This window comes from Diospyros lotus, unplaced genomic scaffold (genome assembly GCF_014633365.1).
Source record: "Diospyros lotus cultivar Yz01 unplaced genomic scaffold, ASM1463336v1 superscaf1, whole genome shotgun sequence".
Taxonomy (NCBI): domain Eukaryota; kingdom Viridiplantae; phylum Streptophyta; class Magnoliopsida; order Ericales; family Ebenaceae; genus Diospyros; species Diospyros lotus.
Window position 1 is genome coordinate 6,577,254 of NW_026267104.1, and position 21,996 is coordinate 6,599,249.

Consider the following 21,996-nt stretch of genomic DNA (forward strand, 5'->3'; position numbering starts at 1 on the left):
ATCAGATATAATGATGTCTTTCTTCTTCTTCTTCTTACTGTTCTTTTCATTGTTTGGGCCCCTTCTAGCATGTCACTGTTAAATCTGAGTCTCTTTCTTCTATGTTAATGTTGTGCGTTATTTTTAATCATTTTTTGGCAACGGATGACCTTTTTTCCTAATCAAGCAATGAAACTACTGTTATTTTGGTAATGTTCTGATTTAGCCCTTGGAAAAGTATGGAGTAAAAAAAGGAAATTGGAACAAAGCAGTGAAGCTCTCAAGTATTTATCAGGAAGCAATGAATCTGATGAACAGGGCATTTTTTTGACCTTTTTGCTGTCGCTTATCTGTGATAATAAACTATAATGTCATTAATGCCTTGGACTCATTTTTAAATATGCTGTGACTGCATTAACCTCTTTTAACAACTGAAGACACAGATTTAATAAACTATAGTTAATGTTAATAAAGCTACACAATTTTTGTGACAATACTTGGAGATAGATGTTCCCAAGATCATGTAGTTGTATTACTGTTTTTTTGACCGCATATTATGTCTAGTCCACATCTGTTGACTCTAAATTTGTGTAGTACCCATTTGGACAGTTGGCAAAGTAGGATATGATATGAGATGTTTCTAACCACGCTAATTGGTTATGGAGTTTAACCACGCTAATATGTTTAAGGAGTTTCTTTGAAACTATTTGCAACTTTTATTCTGTTCCTAGAAAGTTATGTGCTAGCATGTAAACACCATTTTATATCAAATTAGTTGAAGAATATGAAATCTTGCAGGTTTCCTTGGACATGACAATTTGAAGAATTCGACAAAAACATATATCTGCACCCTGAGACTAAACCTGAGGTCGTGTTAATCATAAGCAATTTTCTTTCTGGAGTTGGAGTAAATGAAATTGAGATAGGTTATGCCCCTTTTGTCATTGATGGATCTCTTAAGAGAAACAGATATGTATCTATTAATGTGTTTGGCAGATTAAGTTCTTTGTCTTTGAAACTGTGGTATTTAAGAAAGGAAAGGATGAATGCCACTGAGCTCCTTTTCATAAAGAAGCTTAGACCAGTTTGGCCGATGGTAATAAAGGAAAACAATCATGAATTGCCACCAAATGAGCTTGGAGGCAACTCATGATTGCTTTCCTTTCTAGAAAATTCACCTTGCTTTGTCTAGTAAACCTGCCACAAGGTGGAGAAGTCCCTCTGGTTGAGTCATTCCTCCTAAAGCCTCCCCTGTAAAGTTAAGTGGAGAAAAAAAAGAGAGTTGTTATGGTTCCTAAGAAGAAATCCAAGAAGCCTGGAATCTGAAGCAAACCTGAGATTGGTTGTTTGTGGTTTCTATAAGGCTGATTTAAATGCCTTTAGAAGTAGTTTACTTTGTCCTTCTAAGATGTGCGTATGGTGTGATAAATTAGGTATTTTTTTGGTGTTTGGTATGCCTGGAATGTTATTTTCCTTTCTCTAACATCTTTGTGTTTTCCCCCCTTTCCTCTAGAATCCTAAACCTCTAACGGGCTGTTTGGTAGGCAGATTACAAGGTGGTAATACCATCTGACAAGCATTGAATTAACTAATCCCTGTACAAAATAATCCCACAAAGGTGGGATAAATTAATTGGATGATTTTACCCCTCTTACAATCATCTTCTCTCCTCTCTCCATTCATTGTCTTCATCCCATCTCTTCTTTCATGGTGGCTGGCCAAATCTACCTGCGAACATCTCATCCGCCACCATCTCTTTCTTATTTTTATTCTTCTGATTTTTCTTCTTCCAGATAAACCCAGCAACTGCTGGGTTCATCAACATCCCAGCAAATTGGTGGGCTGTTGAATCAATACAAAATTATTATAATTATATTTTTATATTTTTTAATATTTATATATATAATATTTTTATTAAAAATATTTAGATATATATTTTTTTGTAATCAAAATATATTTTATGTAATTTTAAAATATATATTTTTTATAATTATAATATATTATGGGCAAATTGGTCATTTGGTAATTAATTCACAGTAATAGCTCATTCATATTTTGACATACCAAACATGGGATGGGTATAACTCCAAGTTATACCTCCTTTACCAAATGTGGGATATTATTATTTTGTCCCGTTACTATTTAATCCAAATACCAAACGACCCATAAAAGAAGAAACCTGTTACACATAACTCTGTGTTCACTTACCCTTTTAACTTATTAATTATGTAATCTATCAAATATGTTCTAAGTAATGTACATGTCAGGTTTATTTTGTGAGGTTGCTGTCTTGCTCTGAATAGTCTTGTTTCCTTCTTCCAATTTGGATATAATTGAGTGGATTCCAACACGAAGCAAATATGAGTGCACAGCTCTCTCTTTCTCTAGTTCTCATTATGGATTCTTAATTGAAGTAGTGCCTATTTCAGTTTGATGTGACTGTGTATTCTTTTTATTCATTTTTCCTATGTATGGAGATGCTTTTGTAACTTCAAGATTTTTACCTGATGTTTGATCCATGAGATTGTCTAATGTTTTGAAAATGAGGATGTATGTAACTTTTGGATTCTATCTTCTGGGGCAGACACTTGTGATAAGCAAAATGCAAAAATTATCTAGGGAAGGATTGCAACGCACAGACAAGAGAATTGGCCTCATGAATGAAATTTTGGCAGCCATGGAAACTGTGAAGTATGGTTCATTTTTAAGAATGCGTGTTTCCTGGCTTATGCAACTTTTATGATATTGTAATAATTATATTGACCCTGTTCAATGATTGCCGCAGATGTTATGCATGGGAGAATAGTTTCCTATCCAAAGTTCAAACTGTTCGGACTGATGAGTTGGGATGGTTTTGGAAAGCTCAGTTACTTGGCGCGGTACTTCTGAACTCATTTAAGTCTCTCATATTTGTCTTAGTGAAGAAGTATAATGTGTTACATTTCAATCCATTCTTATTTAGAAGGATTATTTATATGAATATTGTACAATGATATGTAATATTTTTTGGAGGTGTAATTAACAGTGAGATGCAATTTCCAATGGGCAACTCATTTTAGTATAACTACAATGAGGAATGCCTGCTGCCTGCATGCAAATGATACACTTATTGATCCAGATTCCTGGTCCTTCTGTTTCAAGGACTACGGCTTTGGCTTGCATTCTTTCTGTCAGCAAACATTTTGTTGCTTCTGATGCTGTTTTCAGCAAAAGAATCCAATCAGTTTCTTCTACATAACCAGTCCACAACTTATGACTTAGATAGAGCAAATAAATTTACTAACTGATTAGGTTCCTGGGGCATACTTTGGCTGAAATAATAATGTTATCATTTGACCTTGTGTAAAATTCAACATGTTGCGCCATTTCTCCCTTCTTCCTTACCTCCCTATCTGCATGTGTAGATACACGTGCATGTTTGTTTGCATTGACAAATATGCCTACACATGACACAGCCTGGTGATTGTTGTTTTCAGTCCCCTTTTATTTTTCCTTTTTACCCCCCAGTAGTTAGGATCCCCCTTTTGCCTGTAGAGTACTGGTTGACCTTTGAATTCCAAGATGAGTCCATCTGTTTGCAGAAGAAAATATTTGGTGCCAGAGAAGGAGACACAGCATGAATTAAACAAATTGGACAGGCGAGTGGATGTTCAGTTGGTTGGGGAGGGTAAAGGGACAGGTCACAGTTTCCAAAGTGTTGGTGCAGGCTGTATCAGTGAACGGGGTCTGCTATGAATTCAACTGTGGATGGCTGACTGCTGGCAGCATGATTGATTAGCTGCAGTTCAGGCCATATTTTGGGTTCCCTTCTTTTACATTGGATCACTTGAACTCCAGTGGACCCTCTCTGCGAAACCAGAGCAGGTGGGCCAGGAATAATTTCAAGCCCAAACATTTAACTGCTTCAGCAGCACTGCTTCCTGGGTCTTCTGACCTAGATTTTTTGTTATTCAGAACAGCCGCTACCACTGTTAAACAGGTCTATGGACCGTTACCTTGGACTGCTGCGAAGTTCTGTTATGTAAGCCTCACTGTCTACTATTGGCTTGGGAGGTTTTAATGCAGCTTTTGGTTGTTGCTGTGCGGAGATCTATTCTGTGGAGGAGGGAAAAGGTGAGCTCTCTTCTCCCGTGGGTTGAGAAGGTGTAGGTAATATTGTGATGGAGTCGGGTAGGAAAATTCTGATTTCCTGGGAAGAAAGATATGAGGAGGCTGGTAAATGCTGTTTGGACAGTTTTTCACTATTTAGAGCTTTGGAAGTGAACAGAGCTTTTTCCTTCTGCTATGGGTTTCACTACACAAGACACAAAACAGTGGCTTCCTGGGTGCTCTCTTGGGGTTTCACTACACAAGACACAAAACAGTGGCTTCCTGGGTGCTCTCTTGGGGTTAGTATTGCCAAGTTAATTCAGGAAGCAGCTACTGCCTTGGTGCTTTCTAGGGGTCATATACAATGTTAGTTCTGGTAGAGCAGAAGAGGGGTCTAATGGGAATGCATACAAATTTTCTCATATGCACTGGTTTTCTTCTTCTCCACCCATCCTAAAAGATATTTACTTTACATTTGTTGAGAGTAAAATTGCCTGTCCCTCTCCTTGATGGCTTAATGAGTTCGTGGTAAGAAATTTAACATAGGTACCAGATTCAGTTTAAGGTCCTAGTTTCAAACTTCACCTGTCAGCCCAAATATTTAAATAGTTGCACTTGTTTGTTTGGCCCAATTATATAGTGACATCTGTCACATGTGAGGAGATCTGCTGAGTGTAAAAATGATAATGTAAACGATAATTGGTGGCCAACAATTTAACAATTTTCGAATTTTCGAAATGAATTTCTACAATAGGAATTCTTAAAAGAACAAATGTTCTTATCTATATATATTATATTATATTTTATTTTGCTTCTTGCTAAAGGTACATTTGCAATTCCATTAAAAAAGCTTTCCTTATTTATCACTCTGGTAGTTTCAATGCTGGAGGAGTTACCCAAAAAGGATGAAAGAATAGCATTTATTGTTACTTTCTAAAATTTGTGCTTTTAAGCATGCTAATTTGGGATTTACTGATTTTATGCTTTCTTTTTACAGTGTAACAGTTTCATTCTAAACAGCATTCCAGTTCTTGTGATTGTGGTTTCATTTGGGGTGTTCACTTTGCTTGGAGGAGATCTGACACCTGCAAGGGCATTTACATCACTTTCTTTGTTTGCAGTGCTACGGTTTCCATTATTCATGCTTCCAAACATAATAACTCAGGTTATGCACTTTCTGTCCTTTTCTTTGTGCCGTTACTAAGGGTTGAGGGGATATACTAAAAAGCACGTGAACAGATATGGTTCATAAGAAGGGGTGTCCCCATTACATGAGCCTACTTGCTTTGTGAGGGTTAGGTAGGGAGAGTTATTTTTGAATGCAACCGTACCCTTGCTTTGCAAATGGGCTGCCTCATTTCTGCTACCAAGAACAATAGAGACTTTGCTTATTTGCAGAAAATGAGGTTGCAGATACAGTGTCCAAAATATAATTTGTAATCTTTTAGCTTGTTGATAAGAATTACCTATAGAACACCAAAATTTTTGCAAAAACAATTGTAAATCCATCCATTGACTTAAATATCCAAATGGAACTATTTCATCAAACATGTCATTGCCTCACAAATGTAGGAAACATTTAAGTTCAACTAGTTGATAAATTACCCATCAAAAATAGAAAAACCCAAGTTCGCAAAAAAACATTGGATATTGTTCTATTTTAGGTGCATTTGACGTGAGATAATAGAAGATATGTTAAGATAGTCATTCTAATTTCTGTCTTTTGTGGTTGAGAGAGACACACTTTCATTCTAGAGTTTTTCGTGCAATTGTTAGGTGATCTTTCTTTATGTACAGATATACAAGTTTTCTAAATTTGATTGGTTCATCTCCTTTGAATAAGGTTTGTTTCTTTTGAGGCAATTTCTGTTGTTTAATATTATTTTACTTATGGTAAAAATAGAACATCCAGTGTTCATAGAACATAAAAAAAGCCAGCCTTCCAACTTTCACAAAAGATCGAACTTAAAGAAATTCATGGCATATGATGTGTCGGACACATATCCATGGGTCTGACTAGTTGTCACCATAAGACACGTTGCATGGCATGTTTAGCAAGTACTTTAACTAGTCTAATACAATGTTGGATGCCATACATGTTAGTTATAGATATGGCATCCGTTATGGAGTGCTTATCCTTCGTAGGGGATGTAGAGGGTTTGTTTAGTTGTGGAAAATAACCCCAGTTTTCTGAAAAATTGCTCTATAGAAAATGGAAAATTAGAAAACATGTTTAAATACAACATTTTCCTAAATGGAAAATAGAAAATGCAGTTTTCCAAATTTGAACTGAGATTGGAAAACTACTTAAAGTTGTTTTCCAAATTTCTCACTAATTTTCAGCCAAATGAAAGCGGTTTTTCAAAATTTTCTCCACCTCAGCAATGTTAATATTAATTGTATCAATAATTGTATCAATATTAATATGAATAAATAATAAAATATGGATTTTAAAATTTACTCATAATAATATTTATAATGTTAAAATATCAATGATATCAGTAAATAGCAAATTTGATTATTGATAAATAATTTATAATACTAAAATTTATAATTTAGAAATTAATATTATTATAATATTAGTAGTATCAAAATATTATTATTATGATAGTAAAAATATTGATAACTAGTAAATTGAAAAATAATTAGTAGTCAAAAAATTAGTAACGACAATATTATTTTATAAAATTTGTAAAATTTAGAAAAAAGAATAATTTATTCATAATTTATTATGAATATGTATCGATAAGTTATAATATCATCAATCTAATTTATTCATAATTCATTATTTAAATATAATATTATTACTAATAAATTATTATAATTAATAGTATCATATTACTGATATCTTGAATATACAATGACCGTTCATTTTATAATAATGCATATTATAAAATTAATCATAATAATATAATTATTAAGATTTTAATGCTATATAATATTATTAACAATATATTGCATTATATAATAGTTAGAATTATGTTTCTTATAACCACTTGGAATATTTTTTTTTTTCAATTTTTAAGATAAGAAAGTAGTTGTCCGTATTTAACAATTGAATGCATTTTCCAAATTTTCTATACAAAAGGAAAACTGGTGATGAAGTAGAAAATTAATGATGGAAAATGGTAACTGTTTGGTAACTAAACTAACCCATAATGCATCCTGCACTGAGATTTTTCTCTTCTATATGTCCACCACTCTTTCAATGAAATCTGAAGTCAATTCTTGCACGATAATTTTGTTTGAGCTTTGCTGCTTTGGTAAATCTGCTTAGATGACTAGTGAGCTAAAATCTATGTAGCCAACCCACCTAGTGAGATTTAGGCTTTATGTGCTGTTTTGTAGAATTAGCTTATATTTTTTCTTTTCTCTGAATCTGCTGAAGTTTAATGACTTGATTTTCATAACTTTGAATTCAAGCATGTGATTTATGTATGGAGTTTTTAGGGAGTTTTAATTGACGGTTCTACCAAATAGTCATAAAAGATGCAACTGATATGTAGGGCATAGGTCTTTCTGAAGTTAACGTGCAGTAAGTTAAGAGCTTACAATATGGTCGACACATCGTGCCAGGGAGTCTGCAAGTTCATTTATGCTGCTTCTCCTCTTTTTCTTTTTCTGTTTTTTTAGCTTATGAGATGCAATTTTTGCAGAATGTCTATGAATTGATGAGCTTGTTTATATTGCAACACCACATGCAAGCACTTGACGAGATGTGAACATATATCCCTTTGGAGCACACTAGCTGAGAACTCACTGGCTCCTAAGGCCAAATAATATATCCAGGACCTCCCACCAGTCTGTCATTTTGGTTCTTTTGTGATATATTTAGTCACTTTGAATATGACTTTCATTTTGGGAGTAATGATGGTTAACTACTTAGTTCTGCATTCCTTTTTACTTTTATGTGTAGATTCTATTCTGAAAATGTTATTGATCTTTAAATCACCAGTCTTATGAATATACCTTGTTTGCGTTTATCCTTAAGTTTATTGGTTAACATCCCATTGCCTTAGGAAAGGAGGGTGGGGGAAGCCAAAAATCTGGTCTATGTTTTTGGACTTCTAATTCTGCTGTAGTTTTGACAGGTTGTCAATGCAAATGTATCCTTAAAACGTCTGGAGGAACTTCTCTTAGCTGAGGAGAGAATTCTTCTACCCAACCCGCCCATTCAACCTGGACTTCCAGCCATCTCCATCAAGGATGGATACTTCTCCTGGGATTCAAAGGTTAACTTTATAGTCATGTTTCTTTCCTTCCTTTTTTTTTTCAAAAGAATAAGTATACACATTGACAAGCATGCATACTCCTATTCTAGGAATATGTTATGTTCATATTCTCATTGATCAACTTAATTTTCAAATTTTTGGACCTTCTAAGCATTTTATTAATGGTCGCATACAAGGCCTGGAGCAAGTTCAACATAGAGGTTCAGAATATGATATATAGTCTCAAACATGGATAGCCTTAAACATGTTCCATTAATAAATACCACTATTTTAAAGCTGGTCTAGTTGACTCTATTTTGTTTGTACATTTTGAAATAGGCCAGCAATCTATTTGTGGAATGCTTTTTTGGAAGTTAATCATTTCATATACAGTCACACTCTCAATGGCTATTGGAATATTATGAACTTGAGTTTGCATTTCCCATTTTATGCAAGCTAGTAGTATTCAAATTCTTTCGCCAGACACAATGTTACCTTATGCTTACTTTTACTATTTTTCTTCATCCTTAAATTCAGGCAGAGAAACCCACATTGTCAGATATTAATCTGGATATACCAATGGGTAACTTGGTAGCAATTGTTGGCAGTACTGGAGAAGGAAAGACATCTCTTGTATCGGCAATGCTTGGAGAGCTTCCTCCTGTGGCAGATTCAAGTGTCATTCTACGAGGAACAGTTGCTTATGTTTCGCAAGTTTCATGGATTTTCAATGCAACAGTAAGTAAACACATTTTTGTTTTCCATTGTATCAAATATCTGTAATGTTTTATACTTGCTGCGGGTCATTGGTTGATCTTTTAATTCTTTATTCTGGTATGAAGACAACAAATAATTAATGTTTATACCTTTACCAACATGGTCCAAAAGGAAAATTGTTGTGTTTGAAGCTATAGGGTTGCAGTCGTTTCAGAGGGCTCGCTATTTACTTGATGTTAAATTATTTTGTTTTTTATTTATGATTGTTGAATTGTTAACCATCATTTCATCTAAAAGCTTAAGTTGTCAAATAGAGGATTAACTTTATCTTTTATATTATTATTATTTTTACTCTTAACACACCTTCTCATGGTGTGGCCTGACTTCACTCCATAACTGGTTATGCAACTATTGATATGTTGGGTCATCAATGAGGTTTGAACTCGAGACTTTTGCTTAGTCTAATATCATGTTGAATTGTTAACTACCATTTCATCTAAATGCTTAAGTTGTTAGATAGGGGTTAAATTTATCTTTTATATTATTATTTTTACTCTCAAGAATGACATTCAACTTCACTATTAAGGTACGGGAGAACATATTATTTGGGTCCGTCTTTGAGCCTGCAAGATATGAAAAGGCAATAGGTGTCACTGCATTGCAGCATGACCTTGAATTGCTGCCTGTGAGTATGAGTGTATATTATTTTGTTAATACCTCTCATGAAATAGTATTATGAACTTAAATCATGAGTTGCTTCTGAAATTAATAACTAGTGTACCCCACATGGCTTATTTACTAGGGAGGTGATCTTACCGAAATTGGTGAAAGAGGAGTTAATATTAGTGGTGGTCAAAAGCAAAGAGTATCCATGGCAAGAGCTGTATATTCCAACTCAGATGTTTACATATTTGATGATCCTTTAAGTGCACTAGATGCTCATGTGGCTCGACAGGTAATCACAATGACATTTATAATAATGTGATAATTTCATGATAACCTTTTGTTACACATGTATTTTCTACTAATAGTTGACTCTGGATTGCAAAATACAATCATGAAACTTTTTTGAATAGTGAAAAGAGTTATTTTATGAATGCAGCACTCATGAGAAAAAAAAATGAATGTGGCACTTCTTTCAAGTTTTTTCTCTTCTTTTTCCCTTTGTGTTGTTGACTATGTCATTTTCTGCAGGTTTTTGAGAAATGCATTAAAGAAGAACTGAGAGGAAAAACAAGAGTTTTAGTCACAAACCAGCTACATTTTCTTTCACAAGTTGATAGAATTATACTGGTCCATGAAGGTACAGTGAAAGAGGAAGGAACATTTGAATACCTCTCAAATAATGGTGTTCTCTTCAGAAACTGATGGAAAGTGCTGGAAAAATGGAAGAATATGAGGTTGAAAAGGAAGAAGTTGAAAAGGTCAGTAATGAGACCTCAAAACCTGTTGCAAATGGAGTGACCACTGAGTTGCCTAAAGATGCAACTGACAAAAATAAAAGAAAAGAAGGCAAATCTGTTCTTATTAAGCAGGAAGAGAGGGAAACAGGTGTTGTCAGCTGGAAAGTCTTGAAGAGGTAAGGAAATCAGGAACTTATGTACTCAAAGATATATGTCCCTTTTTTTGGTTATTTGTCCTTTATTATTTATAATACCTTCTGCAGAAAAATAGAATATGAATCCTTCCTTATGTTGCAAAAGGTGGTTAGGGGCTTTAATTTCGGAAGTGGAGAGCGTACAGTATCCAGTCTCTCACCTGTTATTTGCATATGATCTCCTTTTTTTAATTCATTTTTTGTTAATTTTTTTCTGTTTCTCTTTTTTTTTCTTCTTCTTTTTTTTGTGTTTTGTTTTTCTGCTAATTTCTTGTTTATGTTGTTTGTGAGGATTCAGAAAGAGAGAGAGTTGAGATTTGTGAGGTGTGTTCTTGATTGTATCTCGGATGGCATATTGATTTGGGCAAGAGTGAGAGCATCCCAACACAATGCTTGGAATAAAAGCATTGGTTTTTTTTGACAAATCACTTTTAGGAGAGTCTGAGGTTTGCCACAAAGAGGGAATGGTTTTGGATGAGGGCTGTAGTGAGTAATGTGATTGTTTATGGGGTGAGTGGTCTACAGGGATGGTTACTCTACTACATGTCTCTAGTTTCTGATGGGGAATTATGTGGGTTTGAGGTGAAATTTTTGTGTGAATATCATTTGAGTTGGGTAATGGCTGCAGGGAAAGGTCTGCCGTTGCATTTTTCATTTTGTCTAGGGCTGATGAGATGGCTATGAGTGAGTGTAGCTTGCTCTACATAATTTAGGTAGAATCATTATGACTTATAGAATCTCCAAGACTAAATGGATGCTATGATAAACATGCTTCACAATGGGCCCTGTGTCCTGAACAAGGGAAGGAAAAGCTCATTTGGCACTCCATTGGAAAGAGGATTTTTTGTTCATTTGTTTTGTGGTGTTCTTTACAACAAAATGGCAGAACTCTCCGGGGATAGGAATTTGGAGAGTGACACTCCTCCTAGAGTGCCTCCTCTGTCTGGATAGCTTCTCTTAAATTCATCCTTGCTATTTGCAGCTTGCTCAGTTAAGACATTTATTTACAAAAACTAAGTATTATTTAAGTATCCCAACTATAAATAAAGTAGGCTTCCAAAAACAAAAGTGAACAACGAATTACATTATTGTTGCCCAAAGCATTTCAACCGTTGGTCTCATATTATCTTCAAATAGATGCCACATTGCTACCTCTATAATCTGACATCACAGGTTTTTTTTTCCATTTCTGACCTTCTCCTTTGTTTTTTTCTTTTCTCCTTTTGTTTCTTCATACATCCATCTTAGCAACCAACCCTGCATAGTGGGATAAAGGCTTGGTATGTTGGTGTTCTTATACATCTATCTTGGCATCATCATTCAAGATTTTTTCATTTTTACAGCTGGTTTATTTCTTAATTGCCTAACACTCCTCACTATAAAGCATGGTTGGTCTTCTAATGGTCCATTATCCCTTGAATTTCCTGTCATTCTCTTATGTATGCATGAATCACAAAAAACTATTCCTCTACTTTGTTCATTCTTCCTTAAATTTTATGTGTCGCTTTAACACCAACCACTTCATCTGCACGTAACGTATTCCAGCTACCAAAAGCTAACTCTCTTAGGCATTGCTAGCCTTCTAAATGACCAAGCTCTCATTACCATGCTAGGTTCTATTAATATAATTTCATCAAGTTTCCAAACTATATGAACATTTTCTTCTTTTCTCTATTCCTGTCCATTTGACTCCTTTCTATATAGATAGCTTCATCATTGGTCTTGTAGGTATACTGTATACAACAAATTGATTATATAATATTGTTGTGCAAGTATTAATCTACATGTACCACTCACTCCCATGGAGCCATTTCTTTATAATATGACTTGTAGGGTTAATAACCTATAGTTAAAATACCAGTATCCTTCAGTTTCCTGATCTGTGATGGGTGCCAAAAATGATGGATATATTACAATGCTCCTATTCTTTCCAATATCAAATCTTGATTCAAATTTGATTCAATAGATAATATTACAGAGCTCTTGTGACATTTGGCGCAATTATTAGTTGATTTTTCACATTTGATGTCCTTTTCTGCAGGTACAAGGATGCTTTAGGAGGTCTATGGGTAGTCGTGATGCTCTTATTGTGCTATGTCTTAACAGAAACTCTACGAATTTCCAGTAGCACATGGTTAAGCGTCTGGACAGATCAGAGCAGATCAAAGCGTTATTCACCTGGTTTCTACAATCTGATTTATGCTCTTCTTTCATTTGGTCAAGTATGTCTTCAAGTTGAATGTCAATTTGATTTGAATTAAGTTCAACAATTATTTGTCATTCAAATCAAAACAAATCAATTGATGGCAATTGAAGAAAGGTCTTAGGGAATTTCTTTTTCATTGTATTTCCAATTTGCTTCCTAGTTGGCCTATATCTAACATTAGGTTGATGGATGCATCTTTGTGTTGTATGTGTTGTTTGTGCATGCATGTGTCTTAACAATTTTAGAAATGACTGACTGTTGGTGTTGCTCTTTCCCCTTGTTGTCTCTCCTTTTCCTCTACTGCTGCTATATCACCTATCCTTGGACATTTGAACTCTAATGCTCAGCTCTTTGTATCATGACTTAGGTGCCTTGTTGTCTCACTGTTATATGCTAAACTTCTGTGCCATACTGCATGAATAGTTGTAAATTTTCTATGCTGATAAAGATAATATATTCCCTTGACTAATCATATGTCTTCTGGACCTAGGTTTTGGTGACTCTGGCAAATTCGTTTTGGTTGATTTTATCAAGCCTTTATGCAGCAAGAAGGTTGCATGACGCGATGCTTAATTCTATTTTAAAAGCTCCAATGGTCTTCTTTCACACAAATCCTCTTGGACGGATTATTAATAGATTTGCTAAGGATCTTGGTGACATTGATAGGACTGTGGCAGTGTTCGTTAATATGTTTCTGGGCCAGATATTTCAGCTCTTATCAACATTTGTGTTGATAGGAATCGTGAGCACCATGTCCTTATGGGCCATAATGCCACTTCTAGTTTTGTTTTATGCGGCCTATCTGTATTATCAGGTATGCCAAAATTTGTCTTGTTTGCATTTATCTCTTGCTCTGAAAGCATAACACTTTTCACCTCATTGGCACACCAACAAATTAATATTGACTGTCATGAATTGCTAAATGGAATATAATTTGGGAAAGAGTTCACTTCCATCAGAATTTGACAGCCTAATAATTTTCTTCTTAGCTTAAAAACCTTATTAACTCAATAACTACAACAATTTGGTATTGGTGGTACCAATATCTTGTAATATTTTGATTTATGGCCTTAGCCAAGCATCTTACTCTATATTGATTTGACTTTGTCGGGTACTTATACGTCTCCTTTGCTTGAAGAAAATAATTTCTTTTTGTATGTGCAATGTGCGACTATCAGAAATGTTATTAAAGAAGGAAAAAAAATCTTATCGCCCTTCTCTGACTTTGTTTGAGATTACCATTTCTTCATCTCTTGAAGCATTTTTATTTCATAAACTTCTCTCTATAGTCCCTTACTAGTTAGTGATTTTATTGCTCATGCATAAGCACATCTATGGTTTCAAGGCACAAACATGATAGAACAAGGGCACGAAACCTAGTATGTTGATCTTTTAGCATCACTTCAAATAAATTCTTAACCTACTACAACATTAGGAGGGCACACCAAAATAGAACAGGCATAGAGTGTCCAAAATTTTGTCCTAAATGGGAATTCAAATTTTTCTTTGCCCATTTTCCCTTGCATCAACAATCAATTTGGACTCCCATTTAGGACAATTTTCAAACAAATAATCATTATTCCTCAAAATATTAATGTTTTGGTTGTTCATGACATAATTGAGTATTTATTCTGTTACGCCCAATAATTTGTTTGAGTCTGCAAAAATAATCAAAGTGATAAGCAAGATTCATGAACAAACAATATGGTTGAGTGAGTGGTCCACTCACTTAGTTATCAATGAGTTAGTCGGTCACGTGATTGCATCAGATGGGTGTGCTGCCAGAAGATCGAATGAAACCCAAAAATCAACACAAGCCATCTTGAGACTCCCTTGTTACCAAGTCACGTGACATAGAGAGTCACCTGCATACATCAACTAGAGGGTCTCTCACCAAAAAAAAATTATTGTTAAATTTAGGCAATAACAATTGGCACCGTTTGTGGGAAAAGATCAAAAAGTCAATAAACTCAGTCGGGATAGCTTGAACAAGAAGCAATCGACATACCTCTCCAGATGCTGAGACTCACCCACCTCCGCAGGACTCTTTGCAACATTCATCGAAGAGCCAACTGCAAGTCTTGCACCCTAATGTCTCACTTGCTCCACCAGGGACATACCTTTCTGGTCACCTAGGCTCATCGAAACAAGTTGCGCCCATGGTTCCTTGGGCGGAGGATGAAGCCTTGTGGTAGCAACACCTCAAAGGGATATGGGTGATTTGAGAAATGGTCGAATGTTGCAAAATATGGTTCCTCACGATGTGATACCATCCACCTTAAGGAAATTTGTACCAGAAATGGCTCCACTACACGTGACCCAACAGGGGGAGCCAAGGGACCATTCTTACTAGGAAGCTACTGTAGGGACTCCCTTGGGGTCTCCCCATGAAGGATACATTCTCGGGATTCCCCTCCTCGCCAAGTTCAAAACCAAGGAAGAGATGAGGACTGATGAAGATTGAGAGATGATAGACGAAGCCCCCGAAGAGGAAAACATCAAGAAACGACGGCAATTACATCCATAGATGGAGACCGACCCCCGTCAAGATCAGGGAAGAATGATGAGACTGAGAATCCCTTGGAGTTTAGGGTCTGGGAAATAGCTGACATGAGGAGGAGGATCAAGGAAGTGCTTGAGCAAAAAAGGTTGTTGCCAAGGAAATTTAAAATGTTGGAGCTATCTCTGTACTTGGGCAAGGGCAACCCTCATGATCACATTTAGAGCTACAAGTCCCTGATGCCACTTCATGGATGGGAGGATGCAATCATGTGTCGGGCTTTTCCTCTAACCTTGACAAATCACGCCCGCACTTGGTATAATGGTCTTGTTGAAGGATCCATCTCTTCTTTTGACCAATTGAGGGCAGAATTCATTAAAGCATTCATTATTAACAGCCACAGAAATGAAGACTACACATATATGTATAGTATCCGACAAGGTAGCAAGGAAACCCTCAAACAATATGCTGATCATTTTAGAAACGCAACACTGGAGGTACAGGATCTACAAACTAGCGCGGGAACCACTGCAGTGCTCCAAGGGACGACACTGATACCACTGTAACGTTGGCAGAATCCTTACCCCTAGAGTAGCCTGCAACGCTAGTAGATTTGTTTACTTGGACCAGCAAGTATATATTACAGGCTGAAGTAATGCGAACAGTTGGACGAAATGCAGATAGGGACAAGAAGAGAAACGGAAAAGACTTTGATGAGGGGACAAGCCTTGAGGGAAGAAAAAGCCAAAAGACATGATGGTACTTCCCGACTCCAATTTGAAGATTATACCCTGCTCATAGATTTATGCTTCAATATTCTGGCAATTATTGAAGGATTGGGCCTAATTAAATTCCCCAAGAAGATTGACAAGCCTATGGGGAGGAAAAGGGATGTCTTTTGCCAATTCCACAGTACTCATGGCCACTTTACAGTCAAATGCCAAGACTTGAAAAATCAAATAGAAGCACTGGTCCAAGAAGGGGAATCGGCAGAGATTGTGGACACATGAGCTTGGGGGGAAGAACATACTGATTACCATGGAGGTCAGGGTCATAATTCAAGGCAAGAAGAGCAATAAAAAAGTAGAAGCTTCCTCAAAAAAGCGAGCTTCATTGCTTGAAGTCCTAAGGCCCACAAGAGACTTCAGAACCAGAGCCTAAATGTATGCTTTAGGGAGGTATCACAGGCAGGTTTAAATGTCTTGACATGTATGTAATGATGCATGAATAAAATAACTTCCACCTTGTTATAGTCTCCTTTTGTGTATTTTGTTTTTTAGGACAATGAATGCACAAAAAAGGGGGCCAAAATTCCGACAAGCAAGAAAAACCTAATATCTAAGCGTAAAATACGTGAGAACGGTCTAGGGCTCGTCAATCAAAGACCTAGTATCAAAGCGTGGAATATGCAAGAACGATCTAGGGCTTATTATCCAAAAATGGAAGCGCAAAAGCGCGATAACGGTTCAAAAATCGAAGTGTAAAAGCATGAGAACGACTCAAAAACCGAAGCACAAAAGCATGAGAACAATCTAAAAACAGAAGTGCTAAAGCGTGAGAATAGTTAAAAAAATTGAAGAACGAAAGCGTGAGAACAATTCAAAAATCGAAACGCAAAAGCGCAAGAATGGTTCAAGAAATTAAAAAAATGCAAGAATCGCCAGAATAATAAAGGAAAAACCTAGCATCAAGGATGCAAAACGCATGAGATCGAATTACGAACCAAAAACGCTAAAGCACAAAAATGATCCAGGATAACCCAAAATCAAAAGCGATAGATACACAAGAACGATCGAGCATAACCTAAACTCGAAAAGTGCAAAATGCACGAGACCAGATTAAAACTTAATATGCAAAAGCGTAAAGTGCATGAGACCAGATTAGGGCCGAAAATGCAAAGAGCACGAGAATGGTTTAGGGCCATCATCAACAAAGAATTGGGGAGCACAGGTGTCTCTTCTCTTCTAAGCAAAAGTCAAGCGTAAGCGGTAAAGGTTTTGAATGATTTAGGACTCAAAAACTAATTGCAAAATTTTATATATTATGTGAGATGCTAACATGTTACATAGAGAATTGGACACAAGCCAAGAACCAGAAGCGCATAGAGTGAGAGAACGACATGGGAAGCCAAAATGCGAAAGTGCAGGAATGATTTGAGACAAACTCAGCATCAAAAGCACATGAATGCGCGAACATGATCGAGGGACCATCATTTAAGAAAAACGTTGGTCAAAAGGACCAATGGGTTACATAAAATGAAGACCCTTCGAAAATACAAAATTCAAGAACCCTTGGATGGAGCGACATCATCTCAAATAACTAGGAGCAAAACACCATCCAAGAAGGAAATGATGCGAGAAGAGGTGGGAGAGAAGGCAAGACGATGGTTACTGTTTCCACTGGGAAACCTAACGGCAAGAGTGGAGAGCAATTGTTATGCCCAATAATTTGTCTGAATATGCAAAAATAATCAAAGTGGCAACAAGATTCACGAGCAAACAATATAGCCACTCACTCTGTTATCAATGAGTTAGTCGGTCACGTGATCGCATCAGATTGGTGTGCTGCTAGAAGATCGAATGAAATCGAAAAATCAACACAAGCCATCTTGAGACTCCCTTGTCACCAAGATACGCTCTTGTTACCAAGTCACGTGACAAAGAGAGTCACCTGCATACTTCAACAAGATGGTCTCCCACAAAAAAAAAAAAAAAAATATTGTTGTATTTAGATAACAACATATTCATATTTTTGAAGGGTAAATACATTTGTATTTTATTATAATCAAAATTGTAAGAAGTTTTTTTCACATGCTATAGTCTGAGAAAAAGTGTGAACAAAATTTCTAATTTTTATTTTAGAAAGCTCTATTTGTAAACCAATTGAAGGCCTTGGCTTAAAGATTCTTAAAACTAAAACTTCTAAACGGAGAAGGAATGAAGAAGTAATAAATCCATTTTTTACGTTATAGTTGGTTTTGACTTATCCTTTTAAGCTTCTAATATGGTACTACTTTGGAGGTCACGTGTGTTTGATTCTAGAAAGTTCAAAAGATAATAAGAGTCACGTGTTAGTATTGGAAGGCATATTTAAGTGTTTTATCACAAGATGGCACCTTATTGGAAGTGTCTGTGTTTCCTAGATTCTTGCATTAGCTTACTTGTGCAGGCATTTGAGTAAGGTTGTAGACCAACATCCCTGTGCCAAAGTTAGGATGACCAGAAACTCTGTTTGTTTTGACGGAAAATATTTTACCTATTTTCTGGTAATTGGACGTCAAAAAATATGTGAAATATTTTTATAATAAAAACTTTTTACATAAAAAATGGGAAAATGACTTGCCAAATGAACTTTAGTAAGCCATTTTATTTTTTCACTCAAAAAATTCATAAATTTTCTTCCTTCCATCAAAACACCTTTCCCTTTTCTTTATGTCAAACAATAATAACTGAAATGAATGTTTGACTTCTGAAACTCAGAAAGAAACTTATACACAAGCATCTTATGTTAATTTGATTTATTGAGCATCATAGAAAAATTCAAAGTTTTTTATTGGTTTTCTTTGTGCCAACCAATGAAGAACATCTTTTTGGAAAATATTTTTACATGCAAACTAAACATTGAAAATAGGATGGAAAATAATTTTTTCATCTACACGTCCATATGAAAATTATTTTCCATTGTAAAATGTTTAACGAAAAAAAAAAAAAAAAAACAGAGCTGACATCTATAGTATGAGTATTTTTTTCTACAAGAAAAGGCTATATACACTATTCAGTTGGTAAATGGATGTAGCTGCTTTACATATCATGTGGTGAACACCCTTATAACCGTCATGACCTACCTGGGGAAACTGTGTGTGTGAGTGTACATTGAGGTTCACTTTTGTCTTATTCACCTTGCAGTCAACTCAAATAAGATTTTCCCCACTACTTGGGGTTGATATACTATTTTTTTTTTTAATTCCATTTTATCAAGGGCTATAGTTTAGTTGAATTACAATGTACAAAAATTCCCTTATGTGGCTTCTGAAGAAACGCCAATGTAGATAGACATGGGTATGGGAACTGACACAAGATATGTTGAGTTAGAAAAGATAAGGATACATATATAGTAGAAATATGTTACAATCAGGATATTTTATATTCTTTATGTAAAAGAAAAATATATTATAAAGCACTTAAAATGTAATCAACTTAACAACGAAAAGGCACTTAAAAATATTGATAAAGTACTACTAATCCAATATGAATATACCATTCAATCTATAATATCAATATTATATTCTACTAATTCATTTTAAAGGCATCATTAAAGCCATAAAATATTAAATAAGTACTGCTAATCCAATGTGAATATAATGTTCAATCTTTAATATTGGTATAGTTTATAATTCAATATAAAGGTACCACTAAAACCATAATAATAATGGCATAAACATCATTTAACATAAACAACACGACAAACCTTAATCCCACTAAGTGCGATATGATACATGGATTATAGCTTACCAATAAACAATTGTTTTTGCTTTTTATTTTTTGGTCAGAATTGTGACAAAACTATTGGTTTTTTCTAGCTATTTAGCCAAAAAGTTGCTATATTTGTTAAATGAACCTTGTGGAAAGCTCTCAAAACCTTGTTAAGACATACCTATGCAGTTATCTTAAAAGTGTTCATCGTGTGTCTAAAATGTGGATAAAAAACAAATACAACAACAACAACATATCCAGCCTTTATCCCACTATGTGGGGATAAAAAACAAATAATAAAAAAAATTAAGAAATACAATTTGGCACTATTTGACAGGTATATTGGGAGTGCCCATTGAATATCTAAGTTAGATACAGGTCAAACACGGTTACGACACCCAAAGTGAAGTTTTTGTACTTCTTAGATGGTGTGTTAAGTTTGTCATGCTCAAATGTTTTGAGAAATATTTGAGTTCCTGAAAATATTTCAGTTTTGTTCACTTCAGCATTTTCTCTTCTTGCAGAGCACATCTCGTGAGGTGAAGCGCTTAGATTCCATAACCAGATCTCCAGTGTATGCACAATTTGGAGAAGCATTGAATGGTCTATCAACTATTCGTGCATACAAAGCATATGACCGAATGGAGAACATTAATGGGAAATCCATGGACAATAATATCAGGTTCACTCTTGTGAACATGAGCGCAAACCGGTGGCTTGCTATCCGTTTGGAAGCATTGGGAGGCCTCATGATTTGGCTTACAGCAACTTTTGCTGTCATGCAGAATGTAAGAGCAGTAAACCAGGAGGCATTTGCTTCTACAATGGGTTTGCTTCTTAGTTATGCTTTAAATATTACAAGTTTATTAACTGCTGTGCTGAGACTTGCCAGTATGGCTGAGAATAGTTTAAATGCTGTTGAGCGGGTTGGCACCTATATTGACTTGCCTTCCGAGGGTCCATCTGTTATTGACAACAACCGACCGCCACCAGGATGGCCTTCCTCCGGATCCATAAAATTTGAGGATGTTGTCATGCGATACAGACCTGAACTTCCTGCAGTCCTACATGGTTTGTCCTTCACAATACCTCCAAGTGATAAAGTTGGAATAGTTGGAAGAACTGGAGCAGGAAAATCTAGCATGCTTAATGCACTGTTTAGGATGGTAGAACTGGAACGAGGTAGAATCCTGATTGATGATTATGACATTGCAAAGTTTGGATTAACAGATCTCCGCAAGGTTCTGGGTATTATACCTCAAGCACCTGTTCTTTTTTCAGGTACAGCTATTGTAGGTTATGCAATTCATTGAATGTTTCTATTCATACTTGGTCAACCTTCTGAAAGTTTCTCTTAACTTGATTTTATATGATATCTTTTACTATGTTTTACTTTTTGAATGTTTGTTAATCTTCTAAGGGAAATCTGCAAAATTTGGTAGGTTCTTATCAACTCCGTGTTTAAGATGGTTCTGCTGGTGAATTTTTTTTCTCTGTTCCAGTTATCTAACATAAGTGTTACTGCATTAAGAACGCGACGTGGTACTTCCTGCAAGCTACCATTATGTTCATAATAACTAGATCCATACATGTGCTAGTCCAAGTGTATATGCATCATATAGTTGTTCTACACATCACCAAGAATCCCATAAAGTGGTAATGATATTTTAGATGCTAATATCCAAAGTTTTGCAGTTGGTTGCTTAAATTGTTTGGTGCAATCCTGGTTCTACCATTGGAAACTTCTTTGGTAAATAGTTAATATCAATATGTTTCAAGTATAGTACAGATGCCTTGGATTTTGATCCAACTTCATGTGAGTGCATTGAAATAAATTGGTTTGAATTTGACAATTGTGTGAGAAGAACATGGATGCAAGTTTTTAGAGGAACATGAATTTTTAAGTGTGAACAACAGTGTGCATGTCCAGAATAATTTTTTTTTGACAATTGCTAATATTTGTGTTGAGTTGTGTATTTAAATATATATGGAAAGTCAGGAGGGAGCAACAAGAAAAATTATATGATGTGGTAAACTTATATATCTTTATGGTGAGGTCTAATACTCGTGCTGGTGTCATTCTAAGGGAGTGGTGAAGAGCCCTTATTGAGAATTGGTTTGTGTTTGAATGTGCATAAATTAATTTTTTACTTTATCAAGAAAATCAATGCCAATAAAATAGTTGGATTTTTTGTATTAACTTTCAGATACTCCTCTTAATATCC

The 21,996-nt window shown here is 35.4% G+C and overlaps 1 protein-coding gene across 1 annotated transcript in view; it reads left to right on the forward strand.

Annotated features, from left to right (window-relative positions):
* The window catches only part of LOC127792965 (ABC transporter C family member 2-like), a 50,859-nt gene that overhangs the window by 18,890 nt on the left and 9,973 nt on the right, over positions 1–21,996 (forward strand). The window contains 12 exon segments of the mRNA XM_052323668.1: positions 2,564–2,670; positions 2,765–2,858; positions 5,066–5,233; positions 8,160–8,300; positions 8,817–9,017; positions 9,583–9,681; positions 9,799–9,951; positions 10,191–10,353; positions 10,356–10,575; positions 12,635–12,815; positions 13,290–13,613; positions 20,296–21,052. Coding sequence (XP_052179628.1) covers positions 2,564–2,670; positions 2,765–2,858; positions 5,066–5,233; positions 8,160–8,300; positions 8,817–9,017; positions 9,583–9,681; positions 9,799–9,951; positions 10,191–10,353; positions 10,356–10,575; positions 12,635–12,815; positions 13,290–13,613; positions 20,296–21,052 — 2,608 coding nt within the window.